A 19,898-nucleotide genomic window follows, 5' to 3' on the forward strand; every position below is an offset into this window, starting at 1 on the left:
AAATTTGCTCAAAATACACAAAACTAACAAAGCAATTTACACACATCTTTTAAAAATCTTACAACACTCATGTTTAACAAAACATTTTTACCATGAAACATTCAACCATAAACACTCCAACGGCACAAAATAAAGATTTGAAACATATTTCCCCCAAAAAATATTCTCTGAGATATTAAATCAGGACAATAGATCGGTAAATGCTTCAAGGTTTCAACCACTGCATTGCTGTGACAAAACCTATAGAAAAAAAAGACTCAAACATATGGTTTACCTGCCTAATACGTAGGATTTCATTTGTTAAAAGAACATTGAAACGAAAACGCATAAAGTTATTTCTGATACATTTCCCTGGATCTAATAGTGGAATCTATGGTTTTGGACCAATCGAAGCACATATTTTTTGTTGTTGTTGCAAAGTTTGGATTAGTTACCAGTACTGTCTGTGAGGGCCCAATTTTCCCAAGGGTTGAGAGACCCTTCATACATAACTCTTGGATGAAACCTTTTTTCTCCAATCCCTCCCTACCCTCACTTCAAAGAAGCCCATAAAGATTAGATGCAGGGTTGAACAGTAATTTCCTCATGAGAGGCAACTGTTTCCACTCCACCAAAAGCCACTGCAAACCTAACTCGTATCTTAGAGCCGCAAAAGTAATACAGCGGGGTAAATGGAACAAGACTTTCCTCCAAATTAGGGCCTCATACAAATCGAGTTCCCTATGAATCCACTCAGGGAAAAGTTCCAAACCATATGAAAGCCTTGGGACAACCTTGGCAGTGTAAAACTTCCTAGCTAGAGCAAGTGGGGCGTGGCCATGCTTTTTGTCCACTTTAACCATTTGTGTAGCTCATAATAACACTTTATTCCTTAAATACACCTTATAAAATCCCCTGCTAGGATGAGCAACAATGGGATTGCCCAAGTAAACCATATGGTCCTCGGCTTGGATCTTGATCTTATTTATGAACCAAGCGAAAGAAGATTTCTTGTGGGTTCTACACAGTTGCATTATAACTGTTTTTTTAGGAATGATTGCCAAATTGTTCAGTTGCATGTATTCAGTAAAGCAATTTAATAATCTCTGTAAACCAATCGATGATTCAAATAAAGTCATCCGCATAAGCAGCCCATGAGATCTGAATGTGACCAATTTCAGTGGGACTAGAGGGGCTTTATATAGATGACATCCCACATCTGATGCATAAAGGTTAAATAATGTAGGAGCAAATAGACGACCCTGTCTTAAACCAATAGAGGTAGGAATAGATTGAGACATTAAGCCCTTGTTGTTAAGTCTCACCCTAACAGAGGATTCATTATAAAGACAGATCAAACTGTTTAGCAATCCGGCAGGCATACCTAACACAAATAATTTTATATGTTTGCCATAGCATATTGCGATCAACCAAATCAAATGTCTTAGACAGGTCCATTGAAGCACCATGAACAGAGGAGCCCTTTTTCCTTTCAATTCTGTGTTGAAGACTAGTCAAAATCAAACCTACACAGTCTGTATCCATTCCTTTATGAAAACCCAGCTGCAATATGCCAAGTATGTTGTTCTTACTACACCAGTCTCAGTAAAATAGCAGCAAAGATGTTTGCGTCTGCATCCATTATGAATATGGGCCTATAATTTTCTGGAGATAACCTATCACCCTTCTTAAATATTGGACAAACATGAGACATTTTCTAGGAGGTTGGAATTGTCTGAGACTGCACAATATCAGTAAATAGAATAAAGAGAATACTTGACCATGGGTCAACATTCTGTTTAAATATTGTGTAGGTTAGGCCCTCCAACTCTGGACCGACTAGCATTCGAGATGCTATTAGCCGCATTCCCGTTAATTGCGGACCTCCCTGGCAAACCCAAAAGCCTCTATAGGATCTCCTACAATTGGTGTATCCCCTGCGGTGTAGTGATGGGGGAATGGTAAATCACTCAAGGTTTTAGGATGTGATTTATCATTATAATCAGAAGCACTCCCGCAGGTGTTTTCCTGCTTTAAAATGTGCTTAATCAAATCTCCAATGATTGATTCAGTTGGAGAAGATCTTAAAGACGAGGGGTCAATATGCTCTAAAAGAGTATTAGTACAGGTGCTACCGCTATTTCTGTCCTTAAATGCAGTACCGAGGGTCCCCCATGGGTATTAACATCCTCACCTTCTTCAACAACTTCTGAGGACTCCCCAGGGATCTTGAGCTGATTCGTACACTTCGCCCACGGAGAAGCGTTCGGATTACAAATTTTGAAAGTAGCTTTCTCAATTCCCGAAAAACACCTACCGCGGTAGGCATAGGCTTCCTCCTATTTTTCTTGGCATCAAGTGTGCCAATAGGGGGAGCATAAAACCCCTCCTTATTCACCTGCATTGGGCCAACTTCCTCCCCCAAAATTCCAACTTCAGTCGGCTCAAAGACCAACTTGGTGCTCAACTGCCCCATACAAACTAAGTCTACTTCATCAAGTGATGAATCACATGGCTCCCGGAAATCCTGACAGTCCGACCACCCTTGTTTCCACATTTATTTCCTGGATGATTTATTTAGAGCCTTCTGCTTTCTTATTCCAGGGGGGTCTTGCCATTTGTTTTATTTTGTTTGACCTTTTTGCTTTTTTCCATATTCATAGATATTGAATCTCTGTCCAACTCTCCAATTATCTTATTTTTAATCACATCCCAGTTCCCAATCTGGACAGGACCCTTACCATCAGAGGAGGGCCTGGACAAGTCCTGCCTTGGGCACCCCATGGCATTTAAGCAAGGGCACTCCTTCAACCAATACAGAGAGTATTGCTAATGTCAAACAGATGCCTTGTCTGAGTATTACATTTTAAACACAACACATTATGCAAATTCCTAATGGCAGTAACCACAGGATTGGGCTCCTCGTCAATTAATTCAGAAGAACTAGCAAATTATTCGGACACCGCGGGGCTCCAAACCCTCATCTGCGCCGCCCGCATAATTTCTCCCTCCTTCATCCACACAATCGTCACCCGTGGGATCGCCAAGCAGAGGGATCCTATTAGGAGATGGTGGGAGCGGTAAAACCACTGCGAGTGACATGCTGTTGCGGCGGGAGGAGACGACAAGTGGAGCTGTGAGAGGATCAGACAGCACTTTTGTTTCTTCCTCATGAGATCTGCCTATCTGCATCTCATCAACAGAAACAAAAATAAGAATAGAGCAAATATAAACAGAAATAAAAGTCACAGAGCCAACCGCCTCACCACCAAGCTGCGAAACAGCACTCTCTGGGCACTCCTTGGTGCGCGCGCCCCGTCAATATATCCTGTTAGGGCGGGCTTGGAGGTGGGGCTAGTTTCCCTGCTTAAAGTTTTGTCCAAAATGACTTGCTCCAAGTATATAAAAAGAAAAAGAAATGTTAAGTAAATGACACAGCAGTCTTCCGTTACAGAGCCGCGGTCCAACAAGTCTGTACGAAGCTTAGTACCTTTCCGGCGCAGTAATGTGCTGGAAAATACACAGCTCCAGGAAGAAATCAGCATTCACTTCAGCCCAAACAGCACTCTCTGGGCACTCCTTGGTGTGCGCCCTAAATATGCTACCAACTCCCTCCAGTTGGAAGTGTGAATTGCCTCAGCTGATACCCTTTTCTCCTGGTGAAACCTCTCCCCTGGAGTGGGTCCCCACCCAAAGCTTCTTGCATATGTAGCAAGGTTGTGATGTTGGACATCATACCACCACTAGAGACATGATCTTAGCTCTGCATATTTTAGAATGAGGGCCTTATCGTTCTGGAACTCCGGTATACAGTGCCTCTGTATATGTCACACATATGGCCTCAGATGTACTCTGTATAACAGCACCACAAACATTCACAAGGCCATGTCCTCCTGTGCTTGCAATAGCTCTCTGGCTAACACTTTCTCCTTGCTTGGTGTCTTGAGACAATTGTGAGTGAAAACAGAGCCTCCACTCCCCAGCTACTGTGGACGGTACAAGTTAGATCCTGAAAGGGAATTCACCTGGATTTCTCCCACCTACTCAGGATATCCATTCTGCCAGACACTGAAAAGTCCTCTGGAGATGAGATACTGTTGTCTCCCTGAAGGCTACCTGACCAGTCAGTGTTTGAAATGCGGGAATAATAGGATCCCTTCCAGATGAAGAGAGGAGATTGTAGAAGCAAGGATCTCTGTAAAGGCTTTGGTTGCGGTTTTCAGCATGAATGGCAGTACCCTGAACTAGAAGTACTCCCCTTCCACTGTGAATTTTAAAAACCCTTGGTGGCTTTGTCTGATTGGAACGTGGCAATATACTTCCTGGAGATCAATTGACACCAATATTATCAAGTACAAACCTTGTCCCATCTATTCCGGGAAATTTGGTGTTTTCCTTCCTGAGCACCTCTTACTGTCCCCTTCTCATAGCCTCTCTTATGCTCTTGCTTCACGGAATGGGAGTCTCTCAATTATCCATTATCAAGTAGGAGATAGCCTGAACTCTATCTGGTACCATCACTGCACCATCCTATTGGCCTAGGGTCCAAGAACCACTCTTCCTATTCCTTGAAAACGTTTCTGAGTCTGGGGTCCACCAGCCAACAGTGGCTGTCAGAACGTCTGTAATCACAGATTAATTGCTCTACATACTGTTTTATTGGTTTGATTCATGTTTTGTAAATTGCTTCTACAGTTAAAAAAATGTTTATGTACCTTGTTGTTATAATGTACATCGCTTTGGATATAAGCGCTATATAAACACAATAAATACAAATACAAAAATACTTGCGCAGAGACCACATCTTTCCCTAGTTGCACAGCAATTCTCTCATCTGTTGCTCAAATCTAGAGCTGCAAAAAACATGTCTCTTTGCAGAACTCTGTGTGCCTGATTATTTGGTTGTGAAGAAAGTGGTGCTCTTTTTGTAATCTAATGTAATTTAAGCGCTACAGTGCCACTATTGGTTGCATCGATGTGAGTGTCTCTGCAAGAAAAATGGGGAGTAGGATTAATTGGTGGGACATTGGGTGAGGCAGAGGCGAAACTTCTCGTGTTGATGAGTGTAGGTCAGAAGTACCCGGTTCCTGTGTGCCAATTTGCTTTCTATGGGTTTGGTGAATAAACTTGGGAGAAGGTTATCCATATGGACACTTCAGTGCAATTGCCTTTTGCAACCTGTGATGAATCCAGGGAATTCGGCCCATCTCCCCAAGGCAGAGTCACCCCCACCACTGTGTGGCTATGGAGGGGAGCCCCGGGGGGCGTGGCCTGAGCATGCAATGTTAGGACGTGCCGAGACAGAGCTCCCGTCTAGATCCTCAATAGATCCTTGCCAATTACAGCTAAAATTAGCAAAACAGACACAGCTGGTGAGCATTCCTGCAGCGGAACCATCACAGCAAGACCTGCAACAAGATCGAGCCGAATCGGAGCCAGCGGACCGCCCCACAGAGCAAACAAAGCCGGGGCCCGGGGTCGGCCAAGATGGCAGACGGCGCAGAGGCCTGAGGCTGACAGCAACGCGAGGCCCGTGCACATCAGGTTCAACGAGGATGCCAACACAGCAAGCCCTGGGCTGCGAGAAACGCACTCAGCATCAGGAGCGGACCATGGCCCTGGAGAACGAGGACCAGACGGGACTGCCGGACTGCACTGGAGGTGGAGGAGTGGCGGTGCGGGGGCAAGATCATCGGGACACTGCTGGGGAGATGCCCTAGAGCCGTTGCTCGGGCTGGAGGCGACATCAGTGGCTAAAGGGGACCGCCAAGACTGCAGGCTGTAAGCTGGTCAAACAGGGAGGACCGTAGTACCCGGAGGACACAGGAGGCAGAGCAGCGGTATGTGGAAGGAACAGTCAGAGACACCGCAACGGAAACACCCTGGAGCCATCGCTTGGGCAGAAAGCGACATCGGTGGCTGCAGTGGACCGCCTGGCCCGAGACCACAGAAGAAGCCAGGCTAAGAGGCACCAAGGCGCACCGGGGGCAAGGAGTACAAAGCGGGGGACACGGCCCGCATAAGGTGAGATGGGCTGACCAAGGGCTGGGGGAGGACCCAATACAATCCGGGGAACTCGCCAAAGACCTCCCGGGTGTGGCGGTGAGCGGCCACACTACCCAGACACTAAGCCCTCTCCCCCCACTTCCGGAACACGGTGACAACTCAGGGCGAAAGCCCGCAAAATAGAGACAAAGCCAGAGGAGCGCTGCCCTCACACGCCCGTGGCGGCAAACCACCAAAAGCGCCACACACACACACAGGCGCCACCCCACAAAGTGAGCCCCGAGCGTTGAACTTGTCAACTCCCAATTTACAAGGCTAAGACATGTCCCCTCCCAAAGGGAAAAATAAAACTAACATTATGGAATCATTTGCGGCAGTCCAACCAAAGGACCAAAGGCATGAAACTAAAGGGATGGATCCAACCCAACAAGCCCCAAAGTGCAGCAAAGACAAACAGATACTAGAAGCAATATCAGTGCTTCGCTTCTTCATTGACACCAAGATAGAGGAAGTGAAATGGGACATGCAACTAATGCGCCAAGACATGCGCAACCTCGCGGAACGGGTTACTGCCACGGAATCAGAACAGCATGAGGTGTCCACAGCATTGAAAGACGTGCAAACCAGGGTGGAGGTGCTGGAAAGGCGCAATAAAATACTAGAAGAAAGAGCTGAGGACACTGAGGGAAGATCCAGATGCAACAATGTCCGCTTACTCAGTGCTCCGGAGGGCATTGAGGGCCTCAACCCTATGAACTTTGTAGAAACCCTACTGCAACAGGAGATAGGAGCCAGCCGACTCTCACAAGGTTTCGCTGTGGACAGAGCGCACAGGGCCCTTCAGAAGAAACCACCACCCGGCTCCTACCCACGCCCAATCATGGCCGGGATCCTCTGCTTCCAAGATAGAGAAGTTATTTTACGCTACTCACGTGAGGGAGGAGTAATAAACAGAGACAACGCAAAGATGACGATATACCCAGATTACGCCCCGGCGGTCCAGCGGGCAAGAAACTCCTTCATACCAATTAAGCCTAGGCTGCGCCAACTGAACCTCGAGTACATGCTCCTCTAGTCGTCCAGACTCAAAATCATACATAAAGGATGGGCCATCTTCCTAGAGACTCCGGCAGCGGCAAACATGTGGCTTGAACACATCAACATGGCAGACAATGGGGAAACAGATGCAGGATCCAAACACTGACCCGTGGTGCCCTGCTGGAGCGACTCACCTACAACAAGCAACCAATTTAGCCAATGTATCCAACAAAAGATGGGAAGCCTGTCACACCGCCTGACCCGGGCAAAATGGCACAACCCCGCGAAAAGACTGATGCTGGTCTGTTGCCGTCGCATCATAACCCACCAGGGACATCCTGGAGAGGCTAAAACATGGCAGGGGCACCTGAGCATTGCCCACAGGGCGCAACTGCAGGGTGCAGTTGGTTGAGTTCAACAAGTTACTGTTATACACGTTTTTCAATCTTCGCCACAACATACACATGGAAACAATGGACAGCAGAACTGCCAACCTGGATAACACAATACAAAGATGGCGGCTGACATCAAGGTGATGACATGGAATGTCAGAGGGATGGGCTCCTATACGCGAAGGAATAGAATCAAATCCTACCTGAGAAGAAAACATGTCTCAATTGCACTCCTGCAAGAAACACACCTAACAGCTGAAGACACTGCCAAAGTGTCTGAACGGTGGGGAGGGCAGGGCTACGGCACGGCCTACTCCAAATATGCGCGTGGAGTGTACACTTGGATTGATTGCACAACACCATTCAAGCTACTATCGAAGGAGGTAGACACAGGAGGAGGGTACCTGATACTGAGAGGAAGCATCGAACAACTGGAAATATGTATTGTCAACTCCTACCTCCCGAACAGCGGTATCTCGTCTTACCTGGCTAAGCTAAGCGCCAAACTAACGCCTTACCAAGGCGGCTTTTTCATATGGGGAAGAGACTTTAATTGCACACGAGATTACACGCTGGACAGATCCAACCCCCCTAACGATACCAACTGCCCCTGTCCAGTCCCCAATGAACAAAGTAATTGTGAACCTTGACCTGGCTGAAGTCTGGCGGGAACTTCACCCAAATGATAGAGAATACTCATATTTCTCATCTCCCCACATGCTCTACACCAGAATGGACTACCTGCTAATGGATAAACAACATTTGCCCCAGGTGGAGTCAGCATCCTACCTGGGAAGAACAATATCCGACCACTCCCCACTACTCATGGAATGGAAAACACGGGGACCTAAACAACCCATACCACTATTGCGGATGCTAATGAATGCACTCACTGATGGTGCCTTCCGAGAAGGACTCCGAGACAAAATACAAGAATACTTAAATATCAATGTGGGCAGTGTAAAGGGATGGGACACAACATGGGAAGCACTAAAAGTGGTTGTTAGAGGGGAAGTCATCGCTAGTGCCGGAGGCATAAGGAAAACCCTGAGGAAGGAACTAGAAGCTGGGGAAAAGCAGATCACCCAGCTTGAGACCACTACACCCAAAACAAGGGAGACAGAGGAGGAACTCTCTGCACTCAGGAATGACTGCCAAAGCGCATGGGCCAGATTAGCTAAATTCAACTACATAACTAAGACCACTCGGGCACACTCAGAAGGCGACAAACCGAGTAGACTCTTGTCCTGGCTGTGCAAAAGGGAACACCCGAAAAACCTCATCACTGAAATCAAAGCTCCCACCTGCAAGACCCATACATCGCAGCCTGAAATCAATGAGACTTTCATGCACTCCTACTGACAGTTGTATAGTCACACAACTGTGACGCCACCAATAGACATTTTAGACACCCTGGAAGAGATAGGCTTACCAACACTGAACGAAGCTCAGAGGACTGCCCTAAACGAGGACCTAACAGTAGAGGACATAACCGAAGCAGTTAGATTGCTGTCCACGAGCAACACCCCGGGCACCGATGGCTTACCCCCCCCCCCCCCCCCCCCCGAGTTCTACAAAGTGTAAGATACAGCCCTGGGCCCCACTCTATTGGAAGTCTTCAGGGAGTCATATGAGAAAGGGACCCTACCGAAAAGCATGAGGGAGACGCTAATAGTGCCGATCCCAAACCCGGGAAGCCAAAAGAGGAATGTGGCTCGTACAGACCACTGGCCATGCTCAACTATGATATAAAAATACTGATGACTATATTAGCCCAAAAACTCTCAAAGGTAATAGGTACATTAATACACGACGACTAGAATGGGTTTGTACCAGATCGTAGCACGGTCATGAACCTACGAAGGCTGCAACACATAGTGGGACAAACAAAACACTCACACGAATCATATGCGGTGGTATCCTTGGATGCCACAAAAACCTTTGACTCCATATACTGGGAGTGGTTGCTGGAGGTCCTAAGACAGTTTGGGTTGGGGGAAACCTTCATCAGGTGGATAAAAATGCTATACCAATCACCAGTGGCCAGAGTGAAGACTGGGAAGACGGTGTCATCACAGTGGGACATCCAGAGGGGCACAAGACAGGGCTGCCCCCTGTCCTCAATGCTCTATATCTTGGGTCTAGAACCACTGGCTATATATATGAGGAAACAGTTTTTTGATGCGGGCATCAGAATTGGAGACGAATACCACATAGTCTCATTATGCAGACGATGTTCTGTTATACTTGAGGGACCCCCACCTTAACCTGCCAACAGAGATAGAGGTTCTTGGGAACTTTTCCCGGGTGTCAGGGATATCCTTCAACAGGGAGAAGTCAAGTATATTTCCGTTGGGGGCCTATCTGAGCGAACCAAAATTCCCGGTGGTGGAAATCCAGTGGAAGCGGCACACCTTTAGATACCTGGGAGTGAACATCTGGCACACACCAGAACAGATACATGGAGGTAACACCCAAGTTGCGGTACACGGGCTCAGGAAATCAATGAAATTCTGGTCAACACTACCGCTATCAATGATGGGCGGGGCCGCAGTGATGAAGATGATAGTGCTCCCTAGCTTCCTATACTTTTTCCACAACATACACTACCTTGTCCCAGCCTCTTTCTTCTGAGTATTAGAAAAATTACTGAGGGAACTACTATGGGGCAACGCCAGACACAAGATATCCCTCAGAGCACTAACACTACCATACGCAGTAGGCGGAATCCAACTCCCAGATCTCGAAAGGTACTTCCTAGCCGCCCAACTGAGTCATGTGGCTAAGTGGATGGCGGACGAGTGCACCTCTGAAACCAGGCTGCTCAAACAACCTGTAGCGCCAGCAAATCTGAAAGAAATACTATGGGTCCCGGATGGATTTCTAGGAGAAATTCTGATGCTAGTGGAGTTGGGCAAGAAGGATTGGGCCAGGACTTTGAAACTCACAAAAGGGGCATGCCCCTACTCAGCAGACAAACCAATTGCAGCCGGGGTGTGCAAAGGGAAAGCAGACCTAGCCCTAATGAGGAAATGGGAAGAACACTGCATCTATACCTGGGGAGACATATACGAAGATGGGACTTTCAGAGAATTTGAAACCATGGTAGCGAAGTAGGGCCTACCCAAAGGCCAATTCCTGTGGTACAGAAGAGTCAGAGAAGGCGCGAAGTCGCAATTGAAAGAATGGGCAGGCAAACCAGAGCAAGACCCAATGCTAACGCTACTATACAACCTAGGGGATGGATGGAAACCAGTGTCCAGGCTCTTTGCTCAATTATCAGACAGGCCCAACCCCAAAAGCGAGACCCTTAAAGCAAAGTGGGAAGCGGAGCTGGGAGTAGTTATCACTGAAAAGTAATGGGAAAGAGCTCTAATATACCCCAGAGAGGTGTCGAGGAACGCCAGATTCAGACTAATCCAACTACAGGTCTTATACAGAACATACATGACACCAGGAAAAATAGCCAAATTAAATAAGAACAACATCCCTCTATGCCCCCGATGCAACGCAGAAAGAGCGGGGATGATACATATGTTCTGGGGATGTGTGAAGATCCAAAACTTCTGGTCCAGAATAGAACAGACATGCAGAAAAGCAGGGGTGACACGATACAAATGGTCCCCGAAAGAATGCCTTCTAGGAACATACCCGAGAATAAGCAAGCTACGACATATAGTGAAACCTATGGACATGGTATGCGTTCTAGCGAAAAGATCTATAGCTATGGCCTGGAAATCTCCCAGGGGCCCACAATTCAACAGGTGGCACAAAGAACTGGAGCACTGGTCAGAAGCCGAAACAACAGTATGGGGAGAAGGAGTGGACAGAGCGGGAGGAGAAGCAAGCACAACCTACGAAGACTGGAAAGCCCTAATACAAGATGTATTCCACCCGTCAGACGACAAACCTCCCTCAAATACCACTACCCACCAGAACACTAACAGACCAAGAACAGACTCCAATACCTAGCAGAGGAGTTTCCAGAACTGTCAGACCCGGTATCCCCAGCCAATTTACCACCCGGGAACTTCCGAAGTCCATCAGTCCAAACGAATCGGCCCTTGAGCCCCAATACACTTATGTGGCAACAAAGACTATGTTCAGTTTGCTTTTTTGTTTGTTTCTCCACTTCTCCCCTCCCTCTTTTTAATGTTAATTATCATTAACCAATCGTTTATTATGTAAATGCTGATAATGACAAATGCCAATAAAAACATTTAAAAATAAAATAGGGAATAGAGCCCGCTCCGCAACACCCTCTTAGATACCTCCATCCACTTGTATTCTCCTAGTTCTATGTTGTTTTTTCAACAGGAACTCTGCCGAAGCATTATACTCTGCCGGAATTGCATCAAATAAACTAATTTTAAGAAAATAATAATCTTTGGGGCCAGTGTCAGTTCCCCCCCAAACCTCTCTTTTCCCTATGCTAGTCCCTCTACCTCAAGCCCCTCCCTATCCCATTTTAGCTCTTACTCCACCCCCCTTCATTTTTTGCTGAGTTTTGTCAGCGCAATTCTGGCAAATTAAAATACTTTGGCAGAATTCCTATCGGCAAACCGACAGGATACCCTTCTCCCCTTACCTCACCACAGGATAGGTCCAACAATAACTTGCTTCAGCATGTCAGCCAGGAATGGGCACATTCAGCTCGGTCCTCAATGTCCTTACTAAGCTTCTTAAAGCTACCTACTACTGATTCTGCTGTGTTGGACCCATATGTATTAGTCCTTAAGGCTAGAAGTGCCTATGCATAGAACCCCTATGCCCACCTTCTGGTCGACCAGGTCGTTGGCCTCTTAACGCTGCTTCTTTTCGGCCATTGAGGACCTCCCCACAAGGCTGGGGAGAATGGAATCTGTTTCCACCGATTCTGGAAATGTGGACATGAGGAGTAGCATGGAAATATGCTCAGTGTCCCGCCATTCCTTCAAAATGTTCCCCTTCATGTCTATAAACAGAGGGAGGCCCAACTTGGGCGGGGAAGCAATCTGCCAAAAGCCATCACCGGCCAATCAGCTATCGACTACAGTGGTTCCAACACTCAGCCACTAGTGTCGCCCTGCCTACCCTGTGACTGTGTCATGGCCCAAGCTAATAAAAAGGAGCCCCTGCAGGCACATGCATAATGGCTGCAGACTCCCAAAGAGGAACAACTGAGTCTGTTTCTCATTTAGACCTTCAGGCCCAGGCCATGATGCCGCGGGGCCTTCGTTCCAGCAAGGTAGCAAGGGTCTGCATGGTCAGGGTATGGCACGCCCTGCCTGCACCCAAGACCGGGTGTTCCCCGGCAATCCCCTGAGGCACTCGGCCTCCAGGGTGCTGGTGTCCCGTAGCACCCATGGCGGCCAGCTGTATGCCAATAGACAGCCTTCATAACAGGTGGTATTGGCCATAGAGATTACCATGGCCATTTGTAAGGACCTTGGGAGACTACTTAGTCTTGTGAGACTTCCCGCGCGAACCTGGCGAGAGCCGGCAGTGCATGCCAGCAATCATTATTAAGGCGCCAATGCTCCAGAGCAGGTCGTGCTCCCGGCGCTTCACCTAATTAGAGACCAAAGACTGCCTCAGGACTGCAGGGCAGCTAAGGATACCCTGTCCTGCATTCATTACCTTGTTTGTTCACGGACATTAAAGGAACCTTTGTCAGTGTTACTTGCTAATTGTTACCACAGCAAATAAAGTTGTTTAATCCATCTGGCTCATCCCTGATCATTATACAAATATTTGGCAACCAGGATCGAATTGGAACCCGCATATCATCATGCAAGGAGCAACACCACCCCGCCATTTCTGCAAACACCAGGTAGGCCTGTGATTCCATGCCCACAATGGCATCCCCTGTTCATGGCTTACCTGGAAGCACAAGCAGGTGCTGGGGAAAACAGCAGAAAGGCGCTGAGCTATGTTATCAAACGCGCTGGGGGCAGAAGGTCAAAGAGTGTTCGCAGGCCTTACGCCCGAAGCAGGGGTGGATGAAAATGATGACGTATACAAAGAGGCCGTCAGAAGAACTATTTAGCGCTTTGCCAGCAAAGAAAATATGGTGCTGCACAGGATACGTTTCTACAATCACAAACAAGAAACGTCAGAACCCGTAGATGACTACTTGACTAAGCTGCGCGAACTAGATGCACTGTGCAACTTTGGTAATAAAGCAGAAGGATTAATCGGCGACATGTTGACAGTCCACACCAACGGAAGAAAGGTGCAGGACAAGTTTATTTTGGACAAGGAACTCCAGCTGGAAAAGTCCATAGAGATTGCGAGAGAAGTGGAAGAAACCGCAGGGAGACGGAAGGAGTATGCAGGAAGCTCGGGCCCAGCAGAGGTCCAAGCGATCACCTTTAGGATTAAGGAGAAACAAGTGACTGACGCAAGAAAAGGGAAGTGGAGAAGGAAGGAACTGTCACAGATGCACCAGCACCAAACACTTAGCCAACGACAGAGAATGTCCAGCAAGAGACAAGGAATGCTCTGTATGCAAGAAAATTGGATACTTTTCACTGGTATGCAGGTGGCGTAATAGAAAAGTCATGAACATTAATGCGGAACACAATGCGGAAGGGGAATCATCATCTGAAGAAGAAGGGAGGCCCACAGTGTTAATGGTAAACAGCTCACGAGCCAGGAGGGAAAAGCCCGACTGCGCTATCAGAGTGAACGGCATGGAGACGAGAGTCATAGCTGATGCAGGCTCTGATCTGACCATACACTCCCTACGAAGATACAAAGAAATAATGGTTCTCAGCACACGCCACAAACCCACAGTATTTGGAGGTGCGTCAGTACACCTACTAGGGTATATCGATGGAATGGTGGAGTTCAAGGGGAGAGAGACCATCACAAGAGTATACTTCACACAAGAAGGCCCAGCAGTCCTAGGATGGGACGATCAAGCCAAGCTCAAGATTAAATTAGATCCCAGCACGGAAGATCAAGTGTTAACAGTCAATACAGGAGGAGTGGCGGTAGTTAAAGAAGACTTTCCCAAACTGTTTTCGGAAGGGCCAGGGAAAATCAAGAACTTTGTACATAAGATAATGATCAAGGCAAATGCAGTCCCCGTAAAGCATAAAGTACGGCCGGTGCCAGCGACAGCCAGAGACATACTGAGAACCAAGCTAAACAAAATGGTGAAGGAAGGCACCATTGAGGAAGTAGAAGCCTCCGAGTGGCTGAGCCCCATCGTCCTTATCATGAAGCAAAACTCACGAGACTTGAGGGTGTGCATAGACCTCTGCAGCCTTAACTAAGAAGTCATTTCAGATAGCTACCCCCCTACCCCCAGCATAAATGAACTCATCCTCATGATGAAGGAAGCCAAAGAGTTCTCCAAGCTGGATATGAGGGATGCATATCACAGCATTTATCGCCCTGTTTGGCACGTATCAGTTCACTAAGATGCCCTTCGGTTTGTCGTCCGCAGCTTTGGTGTTTCAGCGCATGATGGACTTATTACTGCGTGACATAGGAAACGTGTCCTACTTCCAGGACGATATGCTGGTCTATGCAGCGGATGAACATACACATGATGTCACTCTCAAGAGACTCCTTACCAAATTACAGGATGCCGGAGTCAAGTTGAGATACGAAAAGTTGCGTCCTAAGGGCACAAGAGGTTGAATATTTGGGGTACAGGATTTCCTCCCGAGGTATAAACCCCAAACAAAACCTGGTGCAAGCCATTGTCAAGCTCCGGAGCCAGCCAATAAGGATGAAGTGAGGTTGTTTCTGGGACTTGCAGAATATTACGGCAAGTTCATCCCCAATTTTTCAGATATCACGACGCTGCAGAGAACCCTTCTAAAGAAAGGAGCAGAGTTCACGCGGCTGGAGGCCCAGAAAGAAGCTGTAGAGAATATAAAAGGACGCATAGTGGAAGCACTGTGCCTACAGCCGTGCAATCCAGCATGGGATAGAGTCATTACAACAGATGACAGTGCGTGTGGGTTAGGTGCCGTATTCACCCAGAAGAAAGGGGATACTGAACACGTATTGGCTTTCGCCTCTAAGGCCCTGTCCACAACTGAGAAGAATTACTCTACAGTGGAGAAAGAGATGTTGGCCTGGGCTGTTGAGCATTTCAGGACTTACGTATGTGGCGCCAAGTTCAAGCTGGTCACCGACCATAAGCCTCTCATTCATAAGCTCAGTCCAGGTGGGACAAAGTCATCTACACCCCAGTTGGCACGGATTGCGGCAAAATTCCAGGAATACACATTTGAAATAACCCACATAGCCGGGTGGAGAAATGCCCAGATGGACTGCATGTCGAGGTTACCTGGAAACAAAGAGAAAGCCACCATGTTTCTGCAAAATGAAGGGATCATAGCGTCTATCCAAGACCTCAGGGGTCCAGAATTCCTAGAGTTAAGTGCAGGACACTGAAACGAGGAGGACAGTAAAGACCCCACCATGGTAAGACTTAGAGAGTGGGTTAGGAATTGGTGGCCAGAAGGGCTGTACCTGAAGGCATGAGGCTATATTGGAAAGTGACGGAATACATTTCAGAGGTGGAAGAATTGTTCACTAAGGGAGATCAAGGAATACCGCCAGCGGGATTGAGAAGCGTCATCCTGTGCAGGGCCCACTCAGGGCATTTAGGAAACACCATGAAGTGGTGAAGGGTGAGAGAGGCATACTGGTGGCCTGCCATGGACCAGGAAATATGCTCCATGAGAGATGTCACGAGTGTCTCAACAGTGACAAACGCTTGAAGACCATACAAGCCCCAATGATTCCCACGGAGATCCCAGAAGCGATGTGGCACAAATTGGGGTTGGAGTTCAAAGGACCATTGGAGGCAATGGCTCTCGAGCATCGGTATGGCATAGTGATGGTAGACTACCTGTTGAAATGGGTAGAATCAAAATTCATCCCCAACATTAGTACAGCAACTGTCATAGATGTCCTCACGTACATTTTTCAAAGGGAAGGTCTCACCAAAGATTTAGTCACGGACAATGGAGTACAACCCGTATCTCAGGAAATGGAGCCATTCCTGCTCAAACTCAACATAAAACAGAGCAAGGCTGCGCTGTACCATCCCCAAGCAAATGGACTAGTGGAGAGGGCAAATAGGTTCCTAAAAGGAGCCATCCAGTTAGCAACCGCTTCCGGTATGGATCCCATCAAAACAGTCAAGGAGGCTGTTGCGGCCCACAGATTAACCCCAAGTGACCCCACATCACCCAAGTGTCGCCGTTTCGAATGCTGAGGGGGGAGGAGAGCAGCATCCACACTGGTACTACATGGTTGACCAGAGTAAAAAAAGATGATGAAGTAAATATGGCAGAAGTAGTGTGGAAGATGGAAAACAGCAAAGCGCACATGAAGAGATGGAGGGATCAGAAGAACGACCAAATGCTGCGAAGTCAAGGAAGGCGACTGGATCAAAATACGACTACCGAGCAAAGACCAAACGACAGGTTCAAAGTTCAGTCAACCAATAAAAGTTATCCACAGAGGGACAAATCACATTCGCACAGGGGATGGCTGCACGTGGAACATGGAGCGTGTGGCAATGTCTGAGAAGCATCGCACAGTGGAAAGAACCCAAGAGAAATTAACCCCTTGTAAAATCCCAAACAGAGATGCCACAAGAGAGCAAGAACTAGAAACCTCCACGAGAGAAATCACAGAGGGAGACCGAAAGAGAAGCATCGGAATTATCCCAAGAAGCGAGTCAAGCACAGGACGCAGGAAGGAAGATCGTCCGAGAAGAGAGCACAGAAAACTGATGAAGTATGAGGACTTTGTAATGGAATAAACTTTGCTTGGTTATCAAAGGGAGGTATGTAGGGACCTCGTGAAACTATATAGTCTCGCAAGACTTCCAGTGAGAGCCGGCAGAGCACGCTAGCAATCATTATTAAGGCACCAATGCTCCGGAGCAGGTCTGTTCCCTGCACGCATCCTAATTAGAGACCAAGGACTGCAGAGCAGCTCAGGACACCCTGTCCTGCATTTATTACCTTGTTTGTTCATGGACATTAAAGGAGCCTTTGTAGGTGTTACTTGCTGATTGTTACCACAGCAAATAAAGTTGTTTAATCCATCTGGCTCATCCTTGATCATTATACAAAATCATTGGCAGTCCATGATTGGGTACATTTCATGGCAGGTCACCCTTTCCCCGTGTACTCCAATACACCTCTAGCCAAAGGCAAAACCAAAGAAATAGGCCTGCACAAGCATCTGCTGCCGCCTTGCAACATAGGTAGGCACCATGTATTTGCCTATTGCTGGACTTTCGCATCTGTGTGCTGCTGCTGCCCTGCAACATGGGGTAGGCACCATGTATTTGCCCACTAATTTTACCTTTGCATCTGTGTGCTGCTGCCGTCTTGCTACATAGGTAGGCAGCATGTATTTGCCCATTGCTGGACTATCGCATCTGTGTGTTGCTACCACCCTGCAACATGGGGTCAGGCTCAATGGATGTGATCACCATGTACTTCCCTTTTGCAATCTGCGCATGATGCATTATTACCTTTACACATTGCATCATGTTAAGATGTGGGTTGGGGTTATAAATAACCACTAAGGAGCCTTGTTAGGTTTAGGTATCTTTAGTAAGTCCACAGGAACACAAGTAAGTACATTAAGTATACTACAGGACAAGTTCATAGGTAAGAAGCATCCGCCGTTCCCCCTACTCTTCAGCTTCAGATCTCAACTGACTCTCTGTGGAATTAGAGCAGCTTCACACCAAAACATTCTACAGCCAACACTCTACATTCCACACTCCCAAGCCCACACACACTATCATGGGATGACCAAGATAAGTAAAACCCAACACACGATTTTGTAATTCACCTCTTACGCTTCCTTTTCTGAAACCTGAGGCACTGAAACTAATCTATTAAATTTAAGGCCTAAATACCTCAGGGTTTTGTGTGCTATTATATAAACAAACAAACAAACATCTTCAGAATGGAGCATGTTGCTTTACATATAGATTTGCCGATATAAATCCAGCACATATGGCGACTGGCCATGTTCAAGTCAGGAACAGAGGCCGCAATGATACAAGCAGAGTAATACTGCACCAACGTGACAATGCACGTTGTGCGGTCTGATCTTAACATGACAGCCAATCAAGTTTCCATGCGTCACAGCGTCGGACTTGTTGCTTCCTTATAATGTACGTCACTTCCGATACTTACTATGTCCAGCAGGTCCTGCCCTGTCAGTGTTCCTTTCCGGTTCTCCAGTTCCGTTATAGCTCTTTCTGGGTCTTGGTTCAGTGACTCCACGTCCAGTAGCGGTCGGACACTGTAACCCTCTCGGACGTGCTCAAAAAGGCGGCTCGTGGTCTCCCGGGCAGTGCCTGCAAAGCCACGCCAAGTACATGGAAAGCGGCATAACCTCTGCAGCAGCGTTCGGGTGCGCGCAGCCATCTTTTCCCGGATATCGCCGTCTATTCGCTCTACAGCCAAGGATATAGACTGTTACAGAACGTCGCTTGTATTTTTTCATATCCCTGGTGTTATTGGCTAAGAGGATGTCAAGAGTCCGCCCACTAGTTCCGTGGTACATTCATGCTGAAACCGTGATTGCAATGCCAGTCTCAACGAGAGTCAGCGATCAGTCAGGCGATGTGTTGACTTCATGGTGCGACCTTTTCACTATCAAATAAACTTAGGGGCGATGTTGTACTTATTCAAAAAATAAAGAATATTAGCATGTATAAAAAAGACGAAAATGTATTTATGCGGTCAGAAAGCGTGGCGCATTGCATCTATTGGAAACGCATTAATCAGAATGAGGACGAGGAGGTATTTTTCTCTACAGTTGGCTATGTATTACTGCCATTGCGTTTGCATACAATATAAAACGTCTACGTCTTTTGAATGTATATTTTGGCACATCTGAGAATTGAGCATGTCATATGAAAGTGACTGTATTTAAAATATAGATGCGCCCTCAACTGTAGACAGTTGCCCTAAGGTTAAAACATAATACCTAGTCCCCTTCTTGCATAGAATACAGAGCCAGGGATCGAGTCCTACAAAAAAAGTGGTGTCACTCTGACATAAGCAGTTTGGCATGACATCACAGGCAGTGAACGTAAATTGAATGAAATGTGCATCTTTTTTAATTTTATGAGGATTTTTTTAGTTTACAAGTAAAACGTTTTATGCTATATTCACATAGAGAAAAATCAAAAGATGAATTAAGATAACGTAATATCAAAATGCCAGGCCTCTTATTCAGCTCGTAAATACATTGGTAACACTGTTTCCTTCTTCCATAAGCAATTTAAAAACGTCCTTTAAAAATGCCAGTAAGTCTAATGTCACAGTTACACGTTTTCATTGATTCATGAAATTCCACCATTCCATAGGTGACATTACAGGAAATTCCTCAATACATTTTCCCAAATATTTCATGCTCAAATGGGTCAGTAGCGGGCACTGTAAAGTGAGGTGGAATAAAGATGCTGGTGTGTGAGAGCAGAGTCTGCAGGTG

General features: G+C 46.9%; 1 protein-coding gene across 2 annotated transcripts in view; it reads right to left on the reverse strand.

Moving 5' to 3' along the window:
* SARS2 (seryl-tRNA synthetase 2, mitochondrial) overlaps nt 1-18,902 on the reverse strand; it is a 474,855-nt gene extending 455,953 nt beyond the window's left edge. The window contains exon 1 of one of the 2 annotated variants that reach the window (XM_069644221.1): nt 18,593-18,902. In XM_069644221.1, the coding sequence (XP_069500322.1) occupies nt 18,593-18,826 (234 nt within the window). In that variant the 5' untranslated portion in view covers nt 18,827-18,902. The remainder of the gene's footprint in view (nt 1-18,592) is intronic. The other variant, XM_069644220.1, reaches the window with a different exon arrangement.
* Nucleotides 18,903-19,898: the final 996 nt, after the last annotated feature.

This window comes from Ambystoma mexicanum, chromosome 2p (assembly GCF_040938575.1).
Source record: "Ambystoma mexicanum isolate Mex_15411 chromosome 2p, UKY_AmexF1_1, whole genome shotgun sequence".
In the NCBI taxonomy this organism is placed as follows: domain Eukaryota; kingdom Metazoa; phylum Chordata; class Amphibia; order Caudata; family Ambystomatidae; genus Ambystoma; species Ambystoma mexicanum.